The 24532-nt window shown below is 46.0% G+C and overlaps 1 protein-coding gene across 1 annotated transcript in view; it reads left to right on the plus strand.

Moving 5' to 3' along the window:
• EYA2 (EYA transcriptional coactivator and phosphatase 2) overlaps positions 1-24532 on the plus strand; it is a 170178-nt gene that overhangs the window by 114745 nt on the left and 30901 nt on the right. Inside the window, exon 9 of the mRNA XM_052650803.1 lies at positions 13809-13898. Within this exon, the coding sequence (XP_052506763.1) occupies positions 13809-13898 (90 nt within the window). The remainder of the gene's footprint in view (positions 1-13808; positions 13899-24532) is intronic.

The raw sequence follows: 24532 nt of genomic DNA on the forward strand, positions 1-24532 counted from the left end.
TTTGGTTGTCACAACTGGATGAGGGGGATACTCCTGGCAGCTAGTGGGTAGAGGCCAGCGATGTCGCTGAACAGCCTACCATGGACAGTACAGCCCCAGCAAAGAATGATCTGGCTCCAAGGGTCAACAGTGCCGAGGCTGAACAACCCTGATTTATCAAGAGCTCCAGTTTTTCACTCCAGAGACATTCTGTAAACACACAAAAGCAGTGTTCACGTTTCCTATCAGTCTCCTAAAGAACTAGCCCAAACTTCTTCTTTTAAGTAATTAAGAGTTCCCTGGTGGTCTAGTGGTTAGGATATGGCACTTCCACTGCCATGGCCTGAGTTCAATGCCTGATTGAAGAACTGAGATCCTACAAGACAGGGGTCCCCCACCTCCAGCGTCTAATGCCTGATGATCTAAGGTGGAGCTGATGTAATAATAATAGGAAAAAAGTGCACAATAAATGTAATGTGCTTGAATCATCCTGAAACCATCCCCCCACCACTCCAGTCCATGAAAAAATTGTCTTCCACAAAACGGTCCCTGGTGCCCAAAAGGTTGGGGACCACTGCCGCGAGACACGAAGTGTGGCCCAAAAAAATAAGAATTAAGTAATTGACTAAGGAAGTCTCTTAGTGAATTTGACTGTTAACCATGCCGCTAGCTTTCAGAAACACATCTAAGGAGCTGAGTTCTCACAGGAATATTAGCCGTGAGCTTGCCAATTAACAAGTAATTAGCAAGATCACATCCCGTACTCACAAACATCTATCTCTGCTGGTTATACATGTTTCCTTAAGAAAATGCCTTGTGAGGAGCTTGAAGTAGGGTTAACTAATTCTATCACCTAAGAAGCTTCAGGGTGAGAGAAGAGTTTGGAAATCTCTGGATGCCTGTTTAGACATGCCTCCCGTTGGGAGCACTCAGAGATGCCTTTGGAGCGGGAAGTCCAGGAAGGCTTACACCTGGGGTTGGGTCCACTTAGAGACCGGAAGTGGTTTAACCTGTAGGATGTCAGCATAGGAGCATCTTGGAGGAAAGACTGTGGGCTGCCCCCTCTTCATGTTGAAGGACTGACTGGCGTTTCACCCGAGACCCCCGTGAGGAGGGTGAAAGAGACTGCCCCGGAAGCTGCTGTCCTTCAATCCCCATGAGAACAAGATAATGTGCATACAAGAGTTGTGTTTTTCATTGTTTGGTTGGTTTTTTTCTGAAAATTACTTTTGGAAGCATTGCATTTGGTAACATTCATGGATCTAGAGAGGCCCTGAATTGGTTACCAGGATGGGCCTTCCTCCGGCTCGTCTCTTTGACACATATGATGACATCCTAAAAAGTTATGGGCTGCTCATAAATCAGGGGTTGGGGCGGAAGGCTGGGGAGCCAAGAGAGGATTCAGAGTCCTTCAAGGCCGGCTCAAGTGATGTGACTTCCAATCTCAGCCAAAGCGTCTGGTTCCTGAAGAGCCATTCCTGGCTTGGCGAGTGGGGAGGGGGGTACAGCTAAGAAGTGAGGGATTTACTGGGTAACTTTGCTTTTCTACATCACGTCTGGGAAATGAGAGGCACAAATGCTCAGGGGCAATGAAGGGAGATCCTTCCCCAGCCCGTGGTCTGTCCTTTTATCCACTCTGAAGCCCAGTGGTTATTAAAAAGGAAAGCTAGCCTGAGGCCTAAGGAAAGAATCAGGCTGATTGTTGCACGGCAACCACCTGTCATTTCTCTTAACTTTGGAAGTGTAATTTAATTAAATGGGTCCTTTGTTCATTAATGGAGAAGGAAATGGCAACCCACTCCAGTATTCTTGCCTGGAAAATTCCTTAGACTGAGGCGGCTGGTAGGTTACCAGGTAGCCAGGGTCCATGGGGTCGCAAAGAGTTGGACACGACTGAGCAACTTCACTTCACTTGTTCATTAAAAATAATCTGACTGTAGTTTCTTTTTCTTAATAAAGCGAATGATGCTAAAGCTGAAGCTCCAGTATTTTGGCCACCTCATACAAAGAGTTGACTCATTGGAAAAGACTCTGATGCTGGGAGGGATTGAGGGCAGGAGGAGAAGGGGACGACTGAGGATGAGATGGCTGGATGGCATCACGGACTCGATGGACGTGGGTCTGAGTGAACTCCGGGAGATGGTGATGGACAGGGAGGCCTGGCGTGCTGCGATACATGGGGTCGCACAGAGTCGGACACGACTGAGCGACTGAACTGAACTGAACTGAACTGTGAAGACATACTCCATGAGTAAAATGGATAAGATTTTGGTTTCTTTGGTAATTCTGTTACCAAAAGAGTGTGGGGTCCGGCTGCTCACCACTCCAGAGCCAATAAACAGGCCACGTTGATGGAAAGGAAAGTTAGCTTTATTTCAGATACCGGCAGGTCAGAGGGAGGGTGGCGGACGTCTGTCCAAAGGCCAACTCCCCACCACCACCACTGGCAACCAGTGGGCAAGAGCTTTTACAGAAGTCGGGCGGTGGGGGGGTGCTACATGCAGAAACAGCACAGTCATCTCTGACGGTCATCTTCAGATGGGTCATCGGTGGTCTGACCAGTATCATCTTGATTGTTTTAGGTCCAGTTAATTTTCAATTCCAGGGTCCATATGTTGCCATTGCTTTGCGGCCAGTTTTCAGAATCGTGGCAGCTCATGTCCTGGGTACAGTCTGGTCATTGTGTAGCTAACTTCTCCACCTGCTATTTCAGTGTCTATAGGACAGCTCACAGGATTTGGCTCAGAATACTATCTACAGCCCGTGAGAAAGAACTAAAGGTCCTCGGCTCTGCTTACTGACCACATTATTATTATTATTCAGTCTCCTTTGACTGTTTTCCTGTTTGCACATTTCCCACTTCTTGGATTCAACTTATTCTTTAAAGTTCTCCGCAGACAAAAGGCAGGCAGAGGCATGATGGTGGGGGGAGAGGGGCAGAAGGCACAAGGAACATAGGGTTCTGCTCCGCTTCAGTCCTGGGTTTGAATCCCAGCTCTGTCGCTTTGAATCTCATTTAATCTGTTAACTAGGGAAAAGATATTTTGGGGAAGAAGTGTGTTAATATACAAAAGACTTACACACACTTAAATATTGATTTTTAAAAATACTTAACTGAGCATCTGCCTTGCACCCGGTCCAGGTTCCAGTTACACACCAATAGCTGTCCTAGAGCTTGCGTTCTGCTTGAGAGAGAAGCATCAAAAATCATAAGACCTTTCCAGATAATGATAAATGCTGTTTAAAACTAACAGTGTGAAGAGATGTCGCATGAGTGGAGGGTCAGCACCCAGGTTACTTTAGGCGGGATGATCAGAGAAGGTCTTCCTGGTATTGAAAGTGGGAACTGAATGTTATGAAGGGGCCAGCCATGAAGGCATCTGGGGAAAGGAAATTCCAGGCAGTGAGTACAGCAAGTGCAAAGGCCCTGAGGCAGTATCGAGTTGGCAAGCTCACAGAGCAGGCCAGTGGGTTAGAGTGGCAAAGTGAAGGATGCTGGCATTATTCAGAGGGCCAGAGGATGCTGATGGGTTTTAAAAGAGGAGGGACAGTTCTGGGTTTTGTTTTAAATAGACTGGTCTTGCTTTGGAGGTGAGTGGAAGCTAGCTAGCTGTATATAGCCCAGCATACAAATGTGCTTGTTTTCAGCCTCCCTCACCATCTCCCTCTCTCAGTGATGATCTAAAGGCCCCTTGGGAATAAAGTAAAGACATGAGTTACAGGCTAGGCTCCGATAATTAGAAACAGGTTTTTTATAACAAGAGTGTCCAGCAATGAGATGGGAAAGTTACGTGGGATGTGTGACAATTTTTCATTACAAATGACTGTCCTGTATCCCTGGCACCCTCTAATGTATATTTTCCAACATCACCAAGCAGTTAATTCAATTCTGACTCCGTCTTCCTGAAGACAGCAACACAGGTTAATCTCACTCGCTAAGGGCTCAGTCCACAAGACTGCCCCCACGTCAGATGCCAGTTGCAAATCTACATTGTTCCCTGTGCTTCTAACCAACTGGCTATAAATTAGAGGTTCCCACGACCCCCTCCTTGGGTTCAACTAATTTGCTGGAGCTCACAGGACTGAAAGAAACACTTACATACAGGGACTAGTTTTATTACAAAGGATATTATGAAGGATACGGATGAACAGCCATGTGGAGAAGTACATAAGGAGGGTCCAGAAGGGTCCCCAGCACAGGAGCACCCACATGCAACTGGAGTGTGCCACCTTCCCAACATGTGGATACGTTCATCACCCCAGGGAAAGTTGCTCAGTCATGTCTGACTCTTTGTGACCCCATGGACTGTAGCCTGCCAGGCTCCTCTGTCAGTGGGATTTTCCAGGCAAGAATACCAGAGTGGGTTGCCATTTCCTTCTCCCAGTATTATATTAGTTTCAGGTATGAAACATAATGATTCTATATTTTTATAGATTTCATACCATGAAAAGTTATTATAGTATGATTGACTGTATTCTCTGAGCTGTCCATTATATCCCCGTGACTTACGTGTTTTACAACTGGTAGTTTGCACCTCTCAATCCTCTTCACCTATTCTGCCCACCCCTCTCTCCTCAGGCAACCACTTGTTTGTTCTCTGTATCTATGAGTATGTTTTCATTTTATGTTTGTTTGTTTTGATGTTTTGCTTCACATATAAGTGAAAACGAACAGTATTTGTCTTTCTCAGTCCAGCTTATTTCACTGAGCAAAATATCCTCCAGGTCCATCCATGTTGTCAAAATGGCAAAATTTCCTTCTTTTTCACGGCTGGGTAACATTCCATTGTATATACACACCATATCGTCTTTATCCACTCAACTGCTGATGGGCAGTTAGGCTGCTTCCATACCTCGGCTATGAGAAATTCCAAGGGCTTTAGGAGTTCTGTGCCAGAAACAGGGACAAAACCCAAATATATATTTTTACTATAAATCACAATACCACCCTCCCCAAATGCCACTTCCCCCCAGTAATGACAAGGAGGAGTGTTGCCCAAACTTGCAAACTGCTCTCTAGGGGGAGATGCCACCTTTGCTGAGAACCAGTGCCTTAAAACAGGCTTCTCCGGTGGCTCAGCAGTAAAGAATCGGACCTGCAATGCAGGAGCTGCAGGAGACACGGGTTCGATCCCAGGGTCAGGAAGATCCTCTGGAGGAGGAAATAGCAACCTACTCCTGTATTCTTGCCTGAATAGACAGAGGAGCCTTGTGGGCTACAGTCCATGGAGTCACAAAGAGTCGGACATAGCTTAGTGACTAAACAACAACTGCCTTAAAACATGGTATAGGAGATCACATACCCAAAAGAGCAGCATTTTGTCATTTTTTTCATCGCATGCTGTGTGGTAGGCTCATGGGCCCCCAAAAGGTGTTCAGGTCCCAATCTCCAGAATCTGTGAATGTTACCTTGTATGGCAAAAGAGACTTAAATAGGTGTGATTCATGTAATCACAGAGTCCTCGGAAGAGGGAGGCAGGAGGTGAGAGTCGATAGAAGGAACTGGCTGTGGCGAAGGAGCCGATGCCAAGGAATGCACTGGCCTCTGGAAGCTGAAAAAGGCAAGGAAACTGATTCGCCTTTGAAAGCTCCCAAAGGAACACCTTGACTTAATTTTTTATTTGTGTTATTTATTTCTGGCCGCACTGGGTCTTCGGTGCTGCACGGGCTCTTCTCTAATTGCAGAGAGTGGGGGCTACTCTCTGGCTGTGGCGCACGGGTGTCATTGGCGCAGAGCGCAGCCTCTAAGCTTCAGTAGCGGCAGCACAGGGCTCAGCAGCTGTGGCACACAGGCTTAGCGGCTCCATGCCACGTGAACTCTTCCCGGGCGAGGGATCAAACCCCTGTCCACTGCTTTGGCAGGCAGATTCCTATCCACTGTGCCACCAGGGAAGTCTGAAACACCTTGATTTTAGATTTCTAATGTCTAGAACTCTGTAAGAGGATAAACTTGTGTTGTTTCAAGCCACTGAATTTGTGGTAATCTGTTACAGCATCCACAAGAAACTAACATACATGCTCACCTTCGTGCTTAACTTTCTGTGATGGTGAGTGGAACAGGTTTGCCATCTGCGGTCATGAGAACAAGTTTCCTTCTGAACTGAATGTTTGTTTAAAAAAAAATGTGCAGGAAGGGTAGCTCAATTAAAGGAAAATCCTAAGTTAACACAGCTGCTCTGCAGTGTGTGAAACTTGCAAAGGTGTTACAAGAATGGCCGTGGTTTAGCAAATACCAGGTGAAACTACCGCACGGGAATTTCTAAGCGGGAAAAGCTTTCTGATGGAAGGTTTTGGACTCTGATGCCTTTTTGCTAATTTGCCTGTGCTAACAATACCTAAGCACCAGGAGGAAATCATATCGCACTCATTATCCTACAGGAGCCCTAGAAAGGAGTCACTTGCTTATATTCAGGTGAGGAAACTGAGACCCAGGGAGGGTGAACATCTCATCCAAGGTCATGTCTCTGGGGAATGGCAGTCCTGGGATTTGAAGCCAGGTCTGCTGACTCCGCAGTTAATGTTCTCAGTCGCTTTGCTTCAGGGAGCTTCTTGCCTGTGGCCACTTTCATGCACACCTGGTGAATGGTGGAGGCGATCTGTGTGCTCATTGGAGGAAAGCCACTTGCTCCATTAGGCGATGCTTGCATAAAAAAGAGACTGTGGCCCTAAGACCAGAAAATAAAACAGACCCTTCTGTGCACTTGACTTCACAACACTTTAGGGTTGAGGGAGTAAGAGGTGCCATCAAAAGAGAAGACCGTCTTCTGAAGTGCTGCCTGGAAAGCTGTTATTCCTGAGATGTGCAGAAGCACTTGAACTTGCCTGTGGTCACTGCCACTCTGACTGAAATATACCTGTTCAGGTGCAGACACAGGGAGGCTGTGAGCAGACTCAAGAATCTTTCAATTGCATGCAACAGAAACAGCATACATTAGTTTAAGACAAAATGGAAAATGTATTCGTGTAACCAAAATATCCAGAAGTAGATTTTGGAAACAGTGGGATCTGACCCCCCAATATTTTCATATGAATTTGCATATGATGATGTACTCTGATGTTCTGTCATCTATTCTGCTGCCACTGCTGCTGCTAAGTCGCTTCAGTCGTGTCCAACTCTGTGCGACCCCATAGACGGCAGCCCACCAGGCTCCTCCGCCCCTGGGATTCGCCAGGCAAGAACACTGGAGTGTCATCTATTCTAGAGATCGGTACATTTTTCCCTGGTGGCATAATAAATATTTTAGGCTTTAGGCTAGGCTCTGCAGGAGCGATCAACTCTGCCACTATAGTCCGAAAGCAGCCACAAACAGTGAGTGAACAAGTGGGCATGGCTGCATTCCAGTAAAACTTTATAAAAACCGACAGTCGTAGTTTACTAACCCCTAGATTCTCTTATATTTCTTTCATTTTTCTTTTCTAAGCTGGTCATTTTTAAAGTAAACGTTCACTAAAAGGATGACAACCTACTCTTTGAAAAACTCATTTAATCTTTGTATTAATAACAATTTAATGAGTTGATTAACCACATTTTACAGATGAAAAACTGAGGCACACAGAGGTTAAGTAACTTGTGCAAAGTCATCTAGTGGTAAGAGGTGGAACTAGCCTTGAACATAATAAGTCTGGCTCAGAACCCACACTCTTAACCTACTACAAAACACTCAATAATGACTGGCTATTATTATTATCCAGCCAGCTGTGGAAAAAAAAAAGACCACAGTCTTATAAGTTAATTTCAAGATGAATTTGGGGTGTGCCTTTCTTTTCTTCAAAGCACTGTGATGCTGAATAGTGTGGCTCTCACTTCTTTAAATTATAAACGGAATTAAATGATGAATTAAACCATCTACTACAAAAGCATTGTGTGCTTAAAATAGAAAACTTGGAAAATTCAATAAAGGAAATTCTCTTTTGGAATAATAGAGCTGTGATTCATTACATACGACTTTTTGGTTCAAAACTTGGACTCCTTCAGAAATGAAAATGGTTTCCTCCTAATCCACAGGGATTGGGCAGAAGACCTCTAAGAATACGGCTTAAATCGGAGAGCTTGGATATTTGGGAGTGATGAAGGCGCTTGACAGAAAACAATTGCCGTCATCTAAATTAACATCTAAATTAACCCAAAGAATTTTTTGCATTCAGACTTTGAAACCTCCAGGAATCCACATGCCATTTTCCTCCTTCAAGTTTGTTTGATATTCAATTAATTTCATTTTAAGAAAAGACTTTCTGTTTTAAGGCTCTTACCCTCTCAGCCCGCATCCAGGAAATACAGCCATACGTCACAAGATAACTTACTGATCCACAAGGCAGATCTTTGAGGGGCCCATATGGTGAACACCCCCACCATCTTCCTCTAATTAAGAGAACCTCACCAAGAATGCGTGATAATTAGGTTACAGCTGCATCCAGACCCACAGCATCTGCCTCGAGGGGGGTGTTCCAGGGCTTGGAACGTCCTCATCAGCCTCCTAAATGAAAGCGTGCATAGCCCACCTCGCTGTCATCAAAGCCGAACCCTGACAAATCTGTAGAACATGAGAGCACATTGAAAAAATCTGCAGTCTGATTTGTCCCTTCGTGGAGAGAGAGCCACCCACAGATTCTTGAGTCAAAGATGACATTCCATCCACCCAACCCCAATGGCCCCCAGCGCAGTCCTTTCCACAGACAAGTTACAAATCGAAGCCTGTTTTGGAAAAACTCCCTTTTCTCGGTTCTCCATTCTGGTTTAAATTGATTGTTTTTTAAGCACGATCTGTTTCTTGCTGTTACTTGCTTAAGAAATTAACCACTGATTTTTTTTTTAATCCAAAGAGTATGTAATGATTAAGAAAATAGTTTTCATGTGAGATGGTATTTTCATAAAGCACATCTTTCCTAGAGTACCATCTGATTCGGGATATTCCTGCTGGGTTTACAGAAACACGAGGAAGCGGACTGGGATGTTTTGACAATAACCAGCGCTCGTAGAGTGCCTGATATACCGGACCCTGGGCCAGGGGTTTACATGTGTGCTATTTCATTTAGTCCTTTTATTAGTTGGAAAAACATGGCGCAAAGACTCCATATTTTAGGCTTTCTTTGACTGGGAGGAGTGCTCATTCAGGCAGGCTTCCTTTCTCTCCAAGCTACACGGGGTGAATTAAGCTAACAAACCAGGATGGTGTGTTTATAGAGCACGTCAGGGATGCATTTAGGGGGCAGCATGAGATGAAACCCCTGTCTGTCCCCCTGTCCTCACATTACTTAATGCTCAGCCTCCACCAATTTTTGTTTCTTCATTTCTCAGTCTTTACAACCTTGAAAAAAACATTTTCTACTTGGGTACAGTGGTCTGGCCCAGAGTAACACTGTGTATCACTTAACTACAGGGACAGTTGTGCATTTCTTGGGCTGTTCTAGACTTTTCCACCTCAGCAGAACTAGTTTTTATCAAGTATCTTGAAAAGAGGTTCCCGCTACACTGTTTAAAATCATCTAATAGGCAGCATGCAAGCAGATTTTAGAAAAAACTGAAATAAGAGAATGCTTAGGGAGTAGTTAGGTATTCTGAAAGTTCTCCTCAGAAACCTTTGGGTGTCTTGAAGTTTTTGTTTCAGTTTTTAATAGTCCCAGAAATGTCTGACTCTCTTCTCTTTAAAAAAAAAAAATTGAGAATATTCTAGATAATGCTAAAGTTTACTTTGATCATTACTTCTGATTTCTCTCTCCCCTCCACTCTGCTTTCCAAAGGTAATTACCGTTCTGATTATGGATATATATCTTTGCAGATATTTACAGATACATAAGGGCTCATGGAAAATATGTAGTAACATATGTCTCCAATAAATGGTAATAACATGCAGTATAGAACTCTCGGATATATACTTTCAGTCAATAATATTTTTTTGATGTGTCCATGTTAACACCTAGAGACCTGATTCATTTGTTTCCATTGAATTTAGTTTCCCATTGCATAAATATTCTACATTTTATTTATCTAATCTCCTTTGGTGGACAGCTAAATAGCTTTCAGTCATTTGCAGTGTACAAACAACTCTGTAATGAACATCTTTTTACACATCCCTTGTTCACATATATGGATTTTTCTCTAGAGTAGTATTTACTCTGGGCTTCCCTGGTGGCTCAGACGGTAAAGAACCCGCCTGCAATAAGGGAGACCTGGGTTTGATCCCTGGGTTGGGAAGATCCCCTGGAGAAGGAAATGGCAACCCACACTCGAAAACTCTTGCCTGGCAAATCCCCATGGACAGAGGAACCTGGCGGGCTGGAGTCCATGGGGTCACAATGGGTCGGACACGACTGAGGGACTAAGCGCGCAGTGTTTACTGGCGGGTAACGTCACTCGCGGAGGTTTCCCTTTTTGGCGGCTCTGGGCCTTCGCTGCTGCACGGGCTCTCTCCAGTCGCGGCGCTCGGGCTTCTCACTGCGGTGGCGTCTGTTGTTGTCGAGCTCCGGCTCTGGGGCTCGGTGGCTGTCACGCATAGACTTAGTTGCCCCGTAGCGTTTGGAGTCTTCCTGGACTAGGGATCAGACCCGTGTCCCCTGCTTTGCCAGGTGGATTCTGAACCACTGGACTACCAGGAAATCCCCTCCTTTGTTTTTTAGTTTTCTTTTAATCCAAGAAATACATGCATAGAGTTTAAAACTCATGTCTTCTCCAAAGGAAAGGACCATGAAACACAGCAAGCAGTCCCCAGTGGTTTCCCGCCAGTCCCACCTGTTTTTTTGCCCAGAGGCAACAACTCTCAACTCTTGATTCTTTGAGATTTACCTTCAGATTTCTAAGTAACCTGCTTCTCTACGCACTGCATGATTTTTTTCTGTTTTAGGCAGGATCTCTGGCTTCCCAAACTACAACGTAAGACTTTAGCTCTCTCTTCTCACCCACCCTTGCCTCTCACACACATGTAGACTTTCTCTCCACATCCTCCCCGTATCAGTAAGTCATCATTTCAGCTTTATTGATGTAGAGGACTCGGCTTCTTATAACTATGCAAACACTTGTCACGGGTAAGCCATTTTTGTCTACGGTAATTGCTTTTCCTGTTTTGTGTGCTGGCCTGAGAGTTGACATTTTCCGAATAAATCCTTTCAGTGGATGAATCTAGATGGCTCCTTCTTGCTTCCCACTTAGTACATGGAGGGCTGGGCATAGGTGGTTAGGCGTACAAACAGCCTCACCAGGAAAGAATGTGTGCAGTCCTGCAGAGGTGAAATGGTTTGGGTTCAAGGAGTATGTGGAAACACCCCTGAAACCTTTCCCCAGGTCACACAGTGATTCCTTACTTGGCTCCAACGAGTTTGTTTTCCCCGTTTCCTCTTCGTTTTTCATGGACCACTCTACCCTGCGACTTCCAGCCAGGGCCTGGCGTGCTGAGCTTTGGCTATGGAAGCCCTAATGAGGTGTTTCACCTAATGGCTGTGTTCCTGGGCTTGATCCTTCACAGTTGTGTGTGTGAAGCTGAGATCACCAGCTGCGATTTTCTGTTTTTTTAAGGGTCAAGACGGGTTTATGTCATTCATTATTTGTTTTTATAATAGAGGTAATACAGCCTCCTGGTGAAAAATTCAACTGGGAAAAGAGGTGTATGGAGGTCAAGGCCACCTTTCCTCCTCTCCCAATCCTGGCCCCTCCGAGGCCTCCTCTGAAGCCGAGCTGCCCTGAACCAGATTACCAGCTTCAGATCCCAGCACTCGCTAGCTGTGGCACCTTGAGCAGGTTGCTCTGTGAGCCTCAGTGTTCTCATCTCTGAAGTGGGAAGATAATAAGTGCTCACTTCAGAGAGCATTGTGGGGATTAAATGAGTTAATAAATACTTAGTGGCACAGAGAAAGCACCTAACAGATATTAATGAGGACTATTACTAACTGTTGTCTCTCCTTGTAGACCAGTGGTTCTTAACCTTGACTGCACGTTGAAATCAGGTGTGGAGTTTAAACTTTCCTCATGCCTGGATCCCACCTGCAGCCATTCTGATTTTACTGATTTTTAAATGCTCCACACATCAACAAAGTGTGCAGCCAGGGTTGAGAGCCATTATGCACTATATTTCCCATGTGTATCAGCTGGAATCAGTGAGGTTATGCTGCAGTAACAAACATGCCCCGAATCTCACCTGCTTCTTATTTATGGTACTTGCCCGTTGTGGTCTGTTGCAGCTCTGACACTCAGCATCTTTATTCTGGAACCCAAGCTGACCGAGTCACTTGTAGCTGGAACATTTAGCCTTGTGAAGTGGGAAGAGAGCATGGCAACCCACACACTAGCTCTTAAAGCTTCCAACCAGAAGTGGAAAAAAAAAAGGAGGGGAAAGTGTTAGTCACTCAGTTGTGTCTGACTCTTTGAAATCCCATGGACTGGGATCCCACAAGGCTCCTCTGTCCATGGAATTCTCCAGGCAAGAATACTGCAGTGGTTATCCATTCCCTTCTCTAGGGGATCTTCCTGACCCAGGGATCAAACTTGGGTCTCCTGCACTGCAGGCAGATTCTGTACCATCCCAGCCACCAGAGAAGCCCCTTCCAACCAGAAGTGAAACATCTTCTGCTGACATTTCACTGGCCAAAGCAAGTCACCGTTGAGCTCCACAGGGAACCTCTAAATCAGGGGTCAGCAGCCTTTCTCTTCAGGGGGTCAGATAGTCAGCACTTTAGGGTCGGTAAGGATCTGTCACAGCTACTCACCTCGGCCTTCAAAGCTCAAAAGCAACCACATACCACACACTCTCCAGAAATGTAAAAATCACTCCACTTGTGAGCCATTCAGAACAGACAGCAGGCTAGATCTGACCTGCAGGCTGTAGTTTCCCAGTGCCTGGTGTATCATCTTCCTACAGGGAGAAGCTTTTCAGGAAGGGACCCCAAATATGGATGAAGAGCAATGCAGCCTACACACTGTGTGTAGGAAAGAGAGGGAGAGAGAATGGGCCCTTTTATTGTACATTGTGTTTTTACACAGTAATTGCATGCGTGCTAAGTTGCTTCAGTCATGTCTGACTCCTTGTGACCCTAAGGACCATAGCCCACGAGGCTCCTCTGTCCATGGGATTCTCCAGGCAAGAATACTGGGGTGGGCTGCCATGCCTGCCTCCGGGGAATCTTCCCAACCCAGGGACCCAACCTGCATCTTATGTCTCCTGCATTGGCAGGTGGGTTCTTTACCACTAGCGCCACCTGGGATGCCCTTTACACAGTGTACTGTGATACGACTTGCTCTTGTTCCTTAATACTGTGTTTCTGGATGATTCTTTCATGTCAGGAGGCCTAGCATGACTCCATTTTTTTTAAGGCTGCCTAGTTTTCCCTGGTATGGATGTACTACAGTGGGTTTTGTTTGTGTTTTTATAGTTAATCCTCTCTTGTTAGAGAACAGTGGTTTTTTTAAAACATCTGGAGCAGGAAGGCCGTGTCATAGACTGATCAGTATAAAGAGAAAACCAAGATCCCAAGTCTGCCAGTAGTTTACACATGGTTTACACTGCTTTGCCTGAAATGTCTTGTTTTCCAAGAGGTTCTCTTTTCCTCCAGCCACTTGTGGTTCTTGCAACACTGAACACAGATGCCATTCCAGAGGCATATTTGGGGGGGTGGGGGATTTAAACACTGATGAGGATAAATAGAAATGATGAAAAGGTAGAAGTGAAATCCCAGAAGCTGTGCAACATTATCACCCTGAGCCCACCTGGACACACATTTGAGGCCGTGTGGGAGCCACAGAGATAAGACAGACCACAACCACCGTTCACAGGTGAGACCGGAGGAGGGGAGGCTGAGATGACACCAACTCCACTTAGACGCTTTTCTCCTCTTCTGCCTAACAGGACACCACGGCGTCCGTGCGCATCGGCCTCATGATGGAAGAAATGATCTTCAACCTCGCAGATACACATCTGTTCTTCAATGACCTGGAGGTTTGGAATTGTTCGATTACTTGTTTCATTCCATAGTTGCTTTACTGAATCACCTGCATCTAGTTTGGAGGCGGAGACACTGCCTTTTCATTTTCCCTTTTTTCTTTTTCATTTGGAGACTAGAAACTTTTGCTTGCAACCCCCAAGAAGGCATAGGACTGTGGCCAGCCACAGCTTATTGGAAACACACTTGACCGAATTCCCTCTGTGGTTAATGGGCTTTTCTCTCTGCTCTAGCACTGATGTCCACTGGCAGTTTTACTAATCCAATCAAAGCTGTGTAGTTTCTTCCTCCTGAAATTTACTATTTAATAAAGTTTATTAAGGCAAATTAGTATGGATCCTCCTGGGTCAGGAATAATTAGCAGTGGGCCAGGATGGAAGCTTTTAAAAACAATTTACATTCCCCTGAAAACATGTTTTACAAAGAGAAAGGGGAGGGGGAGCATGCTGATTTAAAGTATCAGCTCCTGTGCCCTTAAGCAAGGAGCAAGGGAGATGGGAGAAGGGGGAAAGCAGCTTCAGAAATAAATTTAATTCATTTGTTTATATACTGCCTGTGTCCGAAAGATTGGGGAAGAATCTCAAATAGAAAACATATTTAAAATAGAGCTACTAAAGCAAACACAAAGGAACAGAAAGCCCTGTAATGAGTAAGGTTGAAGCATTGTACAAAAATAAAAATCTGGCTTGGGTTAATGACAGCAGTTCAGAGTCTGTCTGTGAGCTTCCTGGTAGCAAAAGCAAGAAAGGAAATAAAATGCACTACCTTCCCCCAATGAAAGAGCAAACAGCTTTCTCCAAGGTAAGGAAAGTTTGTCTGATAAGAGAATTAACGTGGGAAATCTCCTAGATTTGTAAATTATATCTCATTATTGGCTTAACAGATAGAAAAATAAAGGCAACCTAAAATATAACTGCTTATGAAAGAACGATTCTATTTATCCTGGTTGGAATATTTTTTCCTAGAATCTGAAAAATTCCTGGGGACTCCACTGCAAAGTAGAAACATCAAGGCTATAAATTTCAAATCTGTCTTGGCCAGCCTGGAGCATTGCTAATATTTATCATCAGGAAAGGATACAGGGTTTCCTTCCTGTTCTGCTGTCCTTGAGTTCCAGAGGGGAAACGCTTGCTGAAATGATCGGCCTTGTGTTCTGTCCAGTCTCGACAAGCCATTTGGGCCTCAGTCCTCACATCTGTGAAATGGGATTGATGCTCTCTGCCCAGCCTCTTTTTAAAGAGAGGATTGAGATAGAAACTTGCTGAGGAAGAAAGAGAGCTTTGGAGTAGTAGAAAATGCCAGTAGCATCAAAGCCCAAAACTATCTCTTTCACCAAAAGCAACATGCAAGCTCTCTTTACCAAGGCCTCTCATATCTTGGAGGGGGAAAAAGAGAGAGAAAGAGCTTAAAGTTTTAAATTGGAAAAAAAAAATACATGGCAATTGAATTTGGCAAATATTATGGAGCCTAATGTAGTAAAGACTCCACTGATCACACATAGCAAAACCCAAGTCGCTTTAGCAAAAAATGAAAACTATTGGCCCTTTTAGTTGAAAAGTCCAGGGTAGATTTAGTTTCTCCCTGTCTCCTGCTTAGAATGTTACTTATATGAGAGCAGAGACCATGTCTGTCTGATTCACCTTAAATCCCTGCAGACCAGGCAATAAACAGCCAAACAAATCCGTAAACAAGAATGCTTGTGAGTGAAAAGGATGTGAAGAAAATAAAACAATCAGGTGTGACAGTGAGGGAGCAGGTAGGGAAACAGCATTCTCGTTCTCCATGGAGTCTGAGAAGGTGTCTCAAGGACATGGCACTTGAGCCAAGGCCTGAATGATGGCAGGGGTCAGCCAGGTAGAGATGAAAGGAGATGGGGTCAGCAGGTGCAAAGGCCCTGGGGTGAGAACTAGTGTGATGTCTTCTAGGTTCTGTGAGAAGGCCACGTGAGTGCAGTGGGTGAGTGAGAGCAAAGAGAGATGAGTCTAGAGAGGCAGGCACGAGCCAGACGCAAGCCATAAACATCAGGGTTTATTCTGAGTGCTGTGGACAGCCATGGGGCGGGAGAGCATGAAACAGGAAGAGCCACGTGACCTGGCTTACGTGTCACAATGACCCCTCTGGCTGCTGCATGGAGAACAGGCAATAGGAGCGGGAGGGGAGAGACTGGGGGACTAACGCAGAGGTACCACCAAGCAAAAGAAGAAAAACGGGTTGGACTGAGATGGGAAGAAGATGTGCACTTACGGATGGCGGTAAAGCCAAGAGGCCTTGCTCACAGGTTGGACAAGGGGGATGAGGGAGAGTGAGGAGGCAAGAGAGACTCCTGGGCTCAGCCTGACCTGGGTGATGGTGCTGTTCTCTGTGATGGGCAACACAGGGGAGGTGAAGAATCCATCTCTCTGTCGAGTGCACCTGGGGTCTGAGATGTCTGGGACACTGCAGCAATGACACTAAGTGTGTGTTAGTCGCTCAGTCGTGTCCCACTCTTTGCGACCCCCATGGACTGTAGCCCACCAGGGTCCTCTGTCCATGGGGATTCTCTAGGCAAGAACACTGGAGTGGGTAGCCATTCCCTTCGCCAGGGGATCTTCCCAACCCAGGGATCTAACCCGGTCTCCCACATTGCAGGCGGATTCTTTACCATCTGAGCCACCAGGGAAGCCCGATGATACCAAACTGTCAGGCAAATACATAAGCGTTTGAAGCTCTTATGCAGTAGAAAGGCAGATACATAGTAGGGGCTTTGTCCACCTTGGTTGAAACTGCGACTCAGAGCCAGGTATTTTGAGGGGACTGTTGTGTTTGAGTTTAAGCCCGTATCTTCAGACCCTGCCCCTCTGCCATTCCTTACTGGCCCCAAAGTCTAAGTCGCACCTCTCAGAAAACCGCCTTAATTACCAGCTGGAGCTACTCAGGGAAGACTGTTTTTATTCTCTACACTTTTTTTTTTCCCAAAATGTCCCCAATGCCAGAAGCCCCGAGGGTACCTCGGCAGAATTGAAACCACGTTCCTCGATGGAGAAGTTAACTCACACAAGTGAAAACATACTGCTTGCTGGTGCCGGGGAGCCCCTGTCAAAATCTGAAGAGCAGCCTCGTGGAGCTCTGCAGGGAGGCTGTTCCGGGCTGGGCAGAGGCGTGCTGTCTGCGGGAGTCCAGTGCAAGGCCTGGCTCCTGGGCCGCTGGTTAGATGATGGTGTTTAGGGAGCAAAGTGTGATCCCTTTCTCTGAGCCTGCAGTGCTCTCCGTAAATTAGGAGGTTGGCTTCCACAAGCAGCAGCGATTGATGGAGAATTTAGCGTTCGCCAGGCCCTACTCTTAAGTGCTGTGAATTCAGTGGCCAAAAAAAAAAAAAAAGCACAGCAAGATCCCCCACCCTGGACACACTGACCTTCCAGTTGGGGAAACAGACCATAAATAATTGAATATAAAATGTCAGATGAAATGCTCCAAAGAGAGCCTAACAAAGTCGAAGAAGATGGACCCATGGGGGTATTTTACTTGGTATAACCAGATAAGACTTCTCTGACATTGGAACAGAGACCTGAAGGAGGTGAAAGAGAGGAGCATGTGGGTATCTAAGCAAAGAGTGTGCCAGACAGAGAAAACAGCAGTGCAAAGGCCCTGGGGCATGGGCAAAGTTGGCAAGTTCTGGGAACAGGGAGGAGAGGTCAGTGCAGCTGGAGCTAGAGCAGGAAAGATTGTGGAGGGCCGTCTGGGAGAGGGGAAGACAGATCATATGGCTCACGGTAAAGTTCCAGATAGCATTCCGGGAGTGACCAGAAGCCATTGGACGATTTTGAGCCGGGGAGCAAAATGACCTGACTCGTGGTTCAGAGGCGCCCTCTGGCTGCTGGGTAGAGAAGACCAAAGAGGGAAATGGTGGAAGCAAGAGTTATGCATTAAATCAGTGATTCTGGGCCTCAAGGGTGAAAGGGCTCATGGGGCGGGGGAGGGGGGGTGGAATCCACAGAGGAAGAACTGGTCAGAGACAAAGTAGGTGCCAAGTTCAGCTTTCCCTCTGGACATTCGGGATGCGCATCCTGAGTTCAGGACAAGCAACTGCTCATCAGCTCAGTCTGCCTTTGACTCCTGGCCCCACCATCTCCTGGGCTGTGTGACCTGAGTGAGTCACTGCATCTCTCTGAATCTCAGTTTTCTCATCTGTTAAAGGGGTAGCTGAAAAGCCCCTACCTTCCAGGGTCATCGTGATGATGGGAGATGTATGGAAGCAGTCAGCACAGAGCCTGCTCCCATGTACATGTCCAGCAGGTGGGCCTCCCCACCAGTGGCCACATGCACCCCTGGGACCTATATGAGAATGGGGTAACATGGTAAAGGAGCAAACTGATTAATAATTGTTAGATGCATTGTGTGAGGAGCTGGAAACTAGCTTACCCAATCCCTGATTTAACCATAATTCAGTAACAATAGTTGTAATATAGAGATATGGCAAAGAAAAGACAGTGGTGGGTGACCTGGGCCTCCGCTGACAGCCAGTTGCTGGAGTCTGGGCAAAAGTCTGGACAATTACCTGGCTAGTTTGCCTTTGTGCGAGAACTGCTTCTTTTGCAGGAAAATCCAGGGCAGAGGACTCTCACCTGAAATGTCAGCGGGGCTGCGGGGCGAGGGTGAAGGCTCGATTGAAACTCACACTCCGACAGCTCCGGAGCAGTCAAGCCTCCGGGGGCTCACTGAACTGCGCGTGCGCCCCCGCCACGCCGGGGCGGACCCAGTCCTGCGTCCCAGTGACCGCAGGCACTGGGGGACAAGCCCTCTGGGGTTTGATTTCAGGACTCAGTGCACCGCAGGGGTGGCGATGCCGTTCATCCGCGTGGCCCCTGGGTGAAGAGGTGAGTGGGGCAGGGCAGATTCAAGCGAGAGAAAGCCGGCCCTCGCTTTCCCCACCTTCCCTCGCTCTCAAGTGTCAAGTGGGGGAGAGTGAGTGTGGAAATGGGAGGGAAGAGTGGGCTATCACACGAAAGGGAAGAATTTTTGGCTTCTAGCAGGCGGGGCCAGAGAAGCCACATAACCCAGTACTTTGGCCGGCCTTGTGCAATGAGGAACCGTTCCACCCAAAATGCCAGGGGCAGCCCGTTGAGAAATGCTATGCAGAGCCCTTGTATTTGAATATCACCTAGTCAACTCTACCGTATTTACGAATTACCTAGCGTTCAGCACGACCCAGGCTTCATGTAACTTACTTTTACTTGAAAAAAAATATTTTTTGTTGTTAAACTTTTTTTTTTTTCCTTACTAATTTTGTGTGTGTGTGTGTGTGTGTGTTTTTTTTTTTGCGGGGGTGGGGGGATGACTAGCACATTATGCTAGTGATATCCTTGGTGATATTACTTAGAAAGAAACTAAGGTTTTATTTATTGTTTGTTGGTTTTATTGAAGTATAGTTGATTTGCAATGTTGTGTTAGTTTCTGGTGTACAGCAAAGTGATTCAGTTAGAAACATATATTATTTCATATTCTTTTCTAAATGGCTTATTACAGGATATTGAATACAGTTCCCTGTGCTAAATGTAAATCCTTATTGTTTATTTTATATATAGTGTTGTATATTTGGTCATCCCAAACTCCCTTTCCCCTTTGGTGACCATAAGTTTGTTTCTTATGTCTGTGTGTCTATTTCTGTTTTGTAAATAAGTTCATTTGTATCATAGTTTGGATTCCACATAAAAGGGATATCATATGTTTTTTGTCTTTCTCTGACTTCACTAAGTATGATCATCTCTAGGGCCACCCATGCAGATGGCGTTAGTAAATTCCTTTTCATGGCTGAGTAATATTCCTCTGTGTCTATGTACCATATCTTCCTTATTCATTCCTCTGCTGATGAACACTTGGGTTGCTTCCGTGTCTTGGCTATTGTAAATAGTGCTGCAGTGAACATGGGGTGTATGTGTCTGTTTGAATTAGGAGTTTTTTTCCCTACATCTGCCTAGGAGTGGAATTGCTAGATCATATGGTAACTCAATTGTTAGTCTTTTAAAGGACCTCCATCTTGTTCTTCTTAGTGGCTACACCAATTTATGCTCTCCCCACCAGTGTAGGAGGTTTTCTCCAGACCCTCTCCAGCATTTGTTATTTGTGGACTTTTTAATGATGGCCATTCTGACTGGTGTAAGTTGATAGCTCATTACAGTTGAGATTTCCAATTCTCTGATAATTAGAAGCCAGTTTTTTAAACATTTAAACAGGAGAGTTGACTGAAAGAGGTGTGATAAGAGTGCATCACAAATCGTAGTAGTGAGTATGTAGTAGTGTTTGAGAAATTGTTTCAGTAATTTAAATCTCTCTGTGATAGAAAACGTGTCTCTTATGGAAGGTCACAGTCAAAACCACTTGAAAGCCAGTATTCTAGAGCAGGGCTGTCCAGTAGAATTTTCTAAGCAATGTCGGTGTTCTGTTCTGCACTGTCCAGCAGAGTAGCCACGAGCTCCCTAAGGTTACTGAGCACTTGAGATATGGCTAGCATGACTGAGGCCCTGGATTTTTCATTGTATTTAACTTTAAGTAATTGTAATGTAATAAGCCCCATGTAGCTGGTGGCTGTCATATTGGATAGGACTGAACACTGACCTGATTGCACTCATTGTGTTAGGCTTCCATGGTTGCTCAGTGGTTAAGAATCTGCCTGCCAAGCAGGAGATGAAGGTTTGATCCCGGGAGGGGAAGAGCCCCTGGAGTAGGAAATGGCAACCCACTCTAGTAGTCTTGCCTGGAAAATCCTATGAACAGAGGGGCCTAGTGGGCTATATAGTCCATGGGGTCGCAAAGAGTTAGGTGCAACTTAGGAGAAGGCAATGGCAACCTACTCCAGTACTCTTGCCTGGAAAATCCCATGGACGGAGGAGCCTGGTGGGCTGCAGTCCATGGGGTCGCGAAGAGTCGGACACGGCTGAGCGACTTCACTTTTACTTTTCACTTTCAGGCATTGGAGAAGGAAATGGCAGCCCACTCCAGTGTTCTTGCCTGGAGAACCTCAGGGATGGCGGAGCCTAGTGGGCTGCTGTCTATGGGGTCGCACAGAGTCGGACACGACTGAAGAGACTTAGCAGACTTAGCAGCAGTGACTTAAATAACAACTCATCGTAGCAAGTTCTATGAGACAGTGCAGCTCTGGAGCCCTAAATTTGTAAGACATGACCTACATTTTCAGTTAGGATGGTGATAATAATAATAACAAGATCAGTAATCACAGTTGGCATTTACTGAGCACTTACAGGTACCAGCCACTATTCTATGTAGTTTACATGTATTAACTTGTTTAATCCTGGTTATTATTATCCCCACTGTCTCAGTCTGCCCTAGTTGCCATAACAAAACACCACAGACTGTATGGCTTACACAACAGAAATGAATTTGGGACTTCCCTGATGGCTCAGATGGTAAAGAATTTGCCTGCAATGCAGGAGACCCAAGTTCAATCCCTGGGTCAGGAAGATCCCCTGGAGAAGGGCATGGCAACCCACTCCAGGGTTCGTGCTGGAGAATCCCATGGACAGAGGAGCCTGGCGGGCTACAGTCCTGGGGTCACACAGAGTCAGACACGACTGAGGGAATAACAGTTCTGCAGGCCAGAAGTCCCAGATTAAGAGGCTGGCAAATGTGGTTTTCAGAGAAAGTTATTTTCCTGGCTTGTAGAGATCACCTTCTCACTGTCTCCATGTGACCTTTCCTCAATGTGTGTACAGGAGAGAGAGAGAGAGAGAAAGAGAAAGAGAGAGAGTGTGTGTGTGTGTGTGTGTGCACGCTAGCCAGTTTTGAGTCTCTTCTTGACTATTATGAGCGTGTGTGCTCAGCTGCTAAATCATGTCCGACTCTTTGCAACCCCATGGACTATAGCACTCCAGGCTTCTCTGTCTGTGGAATTTCCCAGCAAGAATACTGGCGTGGGTCGCCATTTCCTTCTCCAGGGGACCTTCCTGACCCAGGGATCGAACCTGTGTCTCCTGCATTGGCAGGCAGATTCTTAACCTTTGAGCTGCCAGGGAAGCCCAAATGAACACACTAATCCTATCAGATCAGGATCCCACCCTTACAACCTCGCTTAACATTAATGACTTCCTTAGATGCCCCCTCTCCAAATAGAGCCACACTGAGGGTTCACACTTCCACACATGAATTCAGGGAGGACACAAACATTCAGTCCATAACATCTATTTTACAAATGAAGAGACTGAGGTACAGAGGGGTAAAGCGAACCATCCAAAGTCACACAGTTGGCAGTGGCAGTCTTCACACCCAGGCAGCTGGCCCCAGAGCCCTTCCACACATCGGCTGTGCTGTGCGGTCTCTCCCAGGAGAACGATTGCCATCTGGCTGAGAGCAGAGATTCCCAGTGGGAAATCTCGACTTGCACAGGGCTGTAGACAGTGGGTTCAGAAGGAAAGGGGGAGCAGGGAGGATAGATGTGCCAGGAAGCCTGGAAAAGGACTGACAGCAAGGGAATAAATTCCCGGTGCACGTGAAGAAAGTGAAGATGAAAAACTCCTCTGTGACTTAGCATGGCATCTCCGCATTGTATATGCAAAGGTCACACAGGTCACAGCAACCTAAACCGCACTGCAGGACTAGAGCCCCCTCCCTCCCCCCCGACCCCTGCAACAGGAACAAAGCAATGAGCAGAGGCTCTAAGTGCAGGACATGGACAGAGGTTGGAGCTGAGTAGGAGGCACTGGTGGGAATAATGAGCTCAATCACAGTGACAGCTGACACGTCCTGAATGCTCACCTGTATGCCTTCATTTAACCTTTACAGCAGCCACAGCGGTTGAGTCTGTTATGTATCCCCATTTTAGAGCTGGGAAGACTGAGGCACAGAGAGGTTAACTTACTCAGGGCTGACTTGTATTGAGCTCCAACACAGTGCCTGGCATCACACATGCATTTTCTCACTGAAATCTCACAAGCACCATACAAAGCAGTTGTTTCTTTTTTAAGTCTATTTTATGGATGAAGAATGAAACCCAGAGAGGTCACTTTTTGAGGGTCACAGAGCTAGTAAGAACAGAGTAGAGGTCTGATCCAGGGCCAAGCTGACCTCTAGGCTAGGGCATTTATCTTTCAAAGAAAATACAATTTTGAGATGAATGGTGACTTGGAGAAGGAGAACAGGTCCACAGAATAGATGGAAGAAAAGAGTCCTTCATAAGAAACGAGATCAACGGAAAGGTTTTGGCGAAAGGCGTCCCTGGCCCGACTCAGGCCTGGCCAGGCAGGCGGGTGGGCCAGAGGGAGGACATTTCTAGATGCTGCTGGAGCTCTGGGAAGGCTCATGCTGGAGGGACTCAGAAGTGGCTGGAGTCTGGGCAGGCCATGGCTGTCTGCCTGACACACAGGCCTGATTGCTAAGCGTCTGATTTATGGTTCTGCAGGAGCTATCAGGGAGAGTAATATTTCACCGTGTCAGCGCTGAGCTGCTCTCCAGAACGTCCTGCCCAACTGACCATTAATGCAACATGGCCACAGCCTCTTTAATGCTCTTCAGAGAACTTAAACATGCAGACAACACGAGAAGGATGGCCCGCGTTTCCCTCCCAGGAAGCAGGCCCCTCGCTGGCTAACCTAGAGGCAGGATTAAGCAACCTCGCTCTTAAAATATACCTGCCTCAGAGGAGAAGGAGTGGGCAGAGAGTCCATCTGCACTCTGAGTCATTTTTCTAAAGCAAATTTGTCAACAATTTCCTTTCTGCATTCGTGTCTCCAAGCAGCCAAGGACAAAAAGTAATGGGATTGGACCACAGCAGAGCAGGTCGGGAAAAGCCCAGCTGTTACCGGCTTAATCAGAATGGATTTTGATGGGTATTTGTCACCAGGCTTACTGTTCATAAATGAGCAAGGATACAAAGTAGTCAAACCTGTGGGATGCAGGCAGTCTAATCCAGATAACCTTAAATTACATTTATTAGAAAAACCAGGAAAATTAATAAGAACTGGTCATTGAAAAGACCATTAAAGTAGATAAGCCCTTGGTAAACACAAACAAGGGAAAAAAAGAGATCAGTAACCAACATCCAGAATGAAAGAATGGACATTATCGTAGGTTCAGAGGAGATTCTCTTTTTTAAGTATTTATCTTATATTTATTTATTTGGCTGCACCGGGCCTTAGTTGCAGCACAAGGTATCTTTAGTTGTGGCATTCGACTCTTGGTCGTGGCTGGCATATGGGATCTAGTTCCCTGACCAGGAATGGAACCAGGGGCCCCGGCATTGGAAGTGTGGAGTCTTAGCCACTGGACCACCAGGGAAGTTCCTCTTGTGTGTGTGTGTGTTTTTTTTTAATTATGAGAATAGCAAAAGTAAAGTGAAAGTGTCAGTTGCTAGGTCATGTCCGACTCTTTGCGACCCCCATGGACTGCTATAGCCCGTCTGATTCCTCTGTTCATGGAATTCTCCAGGCAAGAATACTGGAGTGGATAGCCATTCTCTTCTCCAGGGGATCTTCCAGACCCAGGGATCAAACCCTGGTCTCCTGCATTGCCTGCAGATTCTTTACCATCTGAGCCATCAGGAAAGTTCCAATTATGAGAATACCAAGAGCTTATATTATACCAGTGAGCTTGAAAACCTGGGTGAAGTTGACCCTTTTCAGGAAGGTACAAATTGTCAAAATTA

The sequence above is a fragment of the Budorcas taxicolor genome, chromosome 13 (assembly GCF_023091745.1).
Source record: "Budorcas taxicolor isolate Tak-1 chromosome 13, Takin1.1, whole genome shotgun sequence".
NCBI classification, from domain to species: domain Eukaryota; kingdom Metazoa; phylum Chordata; class Mammalia; order Artiodactyla; family Bovidae; genus Budorcas; species Budorcas taxicolor.